Below are 3,303 nucleotides of genomic sequence, written 5' to 3' on the forward strand. Positions count from 1 at the left end.
CCCAGGAAAGCCAATTACCCTGGGATGATTATGATTAATAATTCTCTAAACCCTAATCATGCTGACACCAGTGCCTGGAGCTTACCCTGGGGGCACTTTATAAAAGGTGCCCTGTGGAGGAGAGTGTAACTGGTTCTCCTTGGGGTGACAGCAAAGGCTGAGAGGTGGCAGGAGCTCCATTTCAGAGTCAATTTCCCCCTTGCACAGAAGAACTCTCAGAGTAAGTGCAAAAAGCGCCTCATAAACTGCAACCATGAACGGGACAGAAGGCCAAGACTTCTATGTGCCCATGTCCAACAAGACCGGGGTGGTGCGGAGCCCCTTTGAGTACCCCCAGTATTACCTGGCTGAGCCCTGGAAGTTCTCGGCGCTGGCTGCCTACATGTTCATGTTGATTCTGCTCGGCTTCCCCATCAACTTCCTCACGCTCTACGTCACCATCCAGCACAAGAAGCTCCGGACACCTCTGAACTACATCCTTCTGAACCTGGCGGTCGCCGACCTCTTCATGGTATTTGGAGGCTTCACAACCACTATGTACACCTCCATGAATGGGTACTTTGTCTTTGGAGTCACAGGGTGCTACATCGAAGGCTTCTTTGCCACGCTGGGCGGTAAGTTTTCCAAATATTCAAATGTATTCTGTCAGGAATTTCCCCAGATTTTAGGAGTGGGAGGAAAAACACACAGAGGATCTTGGAAAAACATGGTACCTGCAATGTTCTTGACCTGCTGCTGATGTAGACTGAGGCCATTTGCCATGTTTCTGGGTAGGAGCTGAAGAAGGTGACAAATCACGCTTTTTAAAAAAAACCCTTTATTTTGGGAGCCACCTGCTCAGTTTCCTGAGAATCATGGTGCAGCAATGAAAAGCAGCCAATACCAGATTTTGCAGTTGTTGGATTTGCGCATCTCCTTGGCTCAGTTTCTGACTCGAGAGATGACAATTTTGTTCCTCCCATTTTGCAGGGTTCAATCTGCCACTGGCTCTGGTGTGCTGCATGGTGGTACAGGCAAGCAGAGCTGGCTCTCCTCCCCATGCCAGCCTGGTATGGAACCAAACAGATGTTAAACAGAAATTGTGTGTCTAAAAATGCCCTCCTCCTCCATTTGTCTCAGCCTTCAGCCACAGCTACAGTTTTACTGGTTTGGTCCTTGTAGCACAAGTTCCCTGGGAAGCTGTGGGTAGTGAGGCAAAGTCCTGGGATGATGGGCACTTGCTGCATATCAGAGTGTGACCATGGGCTTGCAGGTGCAGGTGCCGTCTGGGATCAATGGTGGGATCAGCCATGAATCTCAAAACATTGCGGCAAAGTGGTTCCTGTGGGTCAGCAGTACAGTGAGAAGGGCTCTTCTCACACTGTCCTACCACATCTGCCCTTGATCGTTCTCCATTTATCTTTCTGAACCCTTGGCAGAGATTAAGCTGCTGCCAGAAGTTGTGCTCAGGAACATCAGCCTGAGGAAGCCTCATGCTGCCATCAGGGTGTTTTTCTTTTCCTGTTGCTCAAAGTCCCTGTGTCCCTTTCTGTCCCTCTCCCTGGTGCAGGTGAAATTGCTCTCTGGTCACTGGTGGTCCTGGCTATCGAAAGATACGTAGTGGTCTGCAAGCCCATGAGCAACTTCCGCTTCGGGGAGAACCATGCCATCATGGGTGTTGCCTTCTCCTGGATCATGGCCTTGGCATGTGCAGCTCCCCCACTTTTTGGCTGGTCCAGGTAGGGAAGGCATTGGACCCGGGGTCGGGGGCGTGGGAGCCTGGCTGGTGGCTCGGCTGTGGCTTCCAGCCAGTCTCCTCTGCTGGGTGCTGACCCTCTGGGCTCACCTTGCAGGTACATCCCTGAGGGCATGCAGTGCTCATGCGGGATCGACTACTACACTCTGAAGCCAGAGGTCAACAATGAATCTTTTGTCATCTACATGTTTGTGGTTCACTTCATGATCCCGCTGTCGATCATTTTCTTCTGCTATGGGAACCTGGTTTGCACTGTCAAGGAGGTGGGTACCCGCCAGACAGGGCTGCCCCTGTCCCCAGTGCAGGGAGGGAGCCCACACCAGGCTCAAGAATGGTGCCAGGAAGGGCCCTCCAGGGGCCGGCCTGGCCACCCATGTAGAGGGAAATAGCAAACTCCAGATATGCAGCTTGACTACGGTGAGCCCTGACCCTGTATTCCCCACCGGTGCAGCACGCGCTGGCTCCATCACATCTCTGTTCCCCTCTGCCCACAGGCTGCTGCCCAGCAGCAGGAGTCTGCCACTACCCAGAAGGCAGAGAAAGAAGTGACTCGCATGGTCATCATCATGGTCATCTCCTTCCTGATCTGCTGGGTCCCCTACGCCAGTGTCGCGTTCTACATCTTCACCAACCAGGGATCGGACTTCGGGCCCATCTTCATGACCATCCCGGCATTCTTTGCCAAGAGCTCGGCCATCTACAACCCTGTGATCTACATCGTCATGAACAAACAGGTAACTGGCAGGGTGCCAGGAAACTCCTCTTTTGTGCTTCTTTTTAGCAGCTGGCAGAGAGTTACAGCATCTCAAGGTGCCAGTGGTCTGGAGCTGGGATTGTTTCCAGGAGATCTAGTTCTGGCACATGGGAAACTGACTGTGCAGCTCATCCTTGGTGTTGCATAAATCTCACAAATGCAAGGCCATTCCACCTGAAATAGTGCTGGCGCTGGGTTGATGGGAGAGCCAGGACTTGAGCAGGCAGGGCTGGCAGTAGATGGGGTGGGCAGCAGACAGTGGGGTAGATGACTCCATATAGGCATAGCTCCTCCTGTACCACACTACTGAGGGCTTCCAAGCAGCTCTGCTGGGCTTAAAGATGGCTCTGCAGCTAGAGCTGCATGGTGTCTAGCTGGCTCACCCTGGGCTTCCCTCTCTCCCAGTTCCGTAACTGCATGATCACAACCCTCTGCTGCGGCAAGAACCCGCTGGGTGACGAGGACACATCTGCTGGCAAGACAGAGACCTCCTCCGTCTCCACCAGCCAGGTCTCTCCTGCATAGGCCCCGTGGGAGCCGCCGGTCCCTGGGGTGCCACCCTGGGAGCACAAACTCAGCCCCGCCACCACCACCTGCCCCTGCTTCACCGTGGCCAAGGTCCCATGGGGAGAGCTCCTCGCTCCTGGCACTAGGAACCCTGGGAACAGAGCTGAAAATGTGTACACTCGTTTTGTAATTAAAATGCAAAAGCTTAGCTCCTCTGGCGTAAATCCATGCATTTCTGTTGACTTTCTGAGAACTCACGCCCCTTCTCTGAGTGCAGACTGGGTTGGAGAGCTCTGCCGTGCCTGGG

At 53.5% G+C, this 3,303-nt stretch overlaps 1 protein-coding gene across 1 annotated transcript; it reads left to right on the plus strand.

Annotated features, from left to right (window-relative positions):
- Nucleotides 1-253: 253 nt before the first annotated feature.
- RHO (rhodopsin) lies at nt 254-3,021 on the plus strand. The gene is made up of 5 exons (XM_040075986.2): nt 254-614; nt 1,550-1,718; nt 1,833-1,998; nt 2,230-2,469; nt 2,895-3,021. The coding sequence occupies exons 1-5, from the start codon at nt 254-256 to the stop codon at nt 3,012-3,014; spliced, it is 1,056 nt and encodes a 351-aa protein (XP_039931920.1). The 3' UTR covers nt 3,015-3,021.
- Nucleotides 3,022-3,303: the final 282 nt, after the last annotated feature.

This window comes from Hirundo rustica, chromosome 12 (assembly GCF_015227805.2).
Source record: "Hirundo rustica isolate bHirRus1 chromosome 12, bHirRus1.pri.v3, whole genome shotgun sequence".
NCBI lineage: Eukaryota > Metazoa > Chordata > Aves > Passeriformes > Hirundinidae > Hirundo > Hirundo rustica.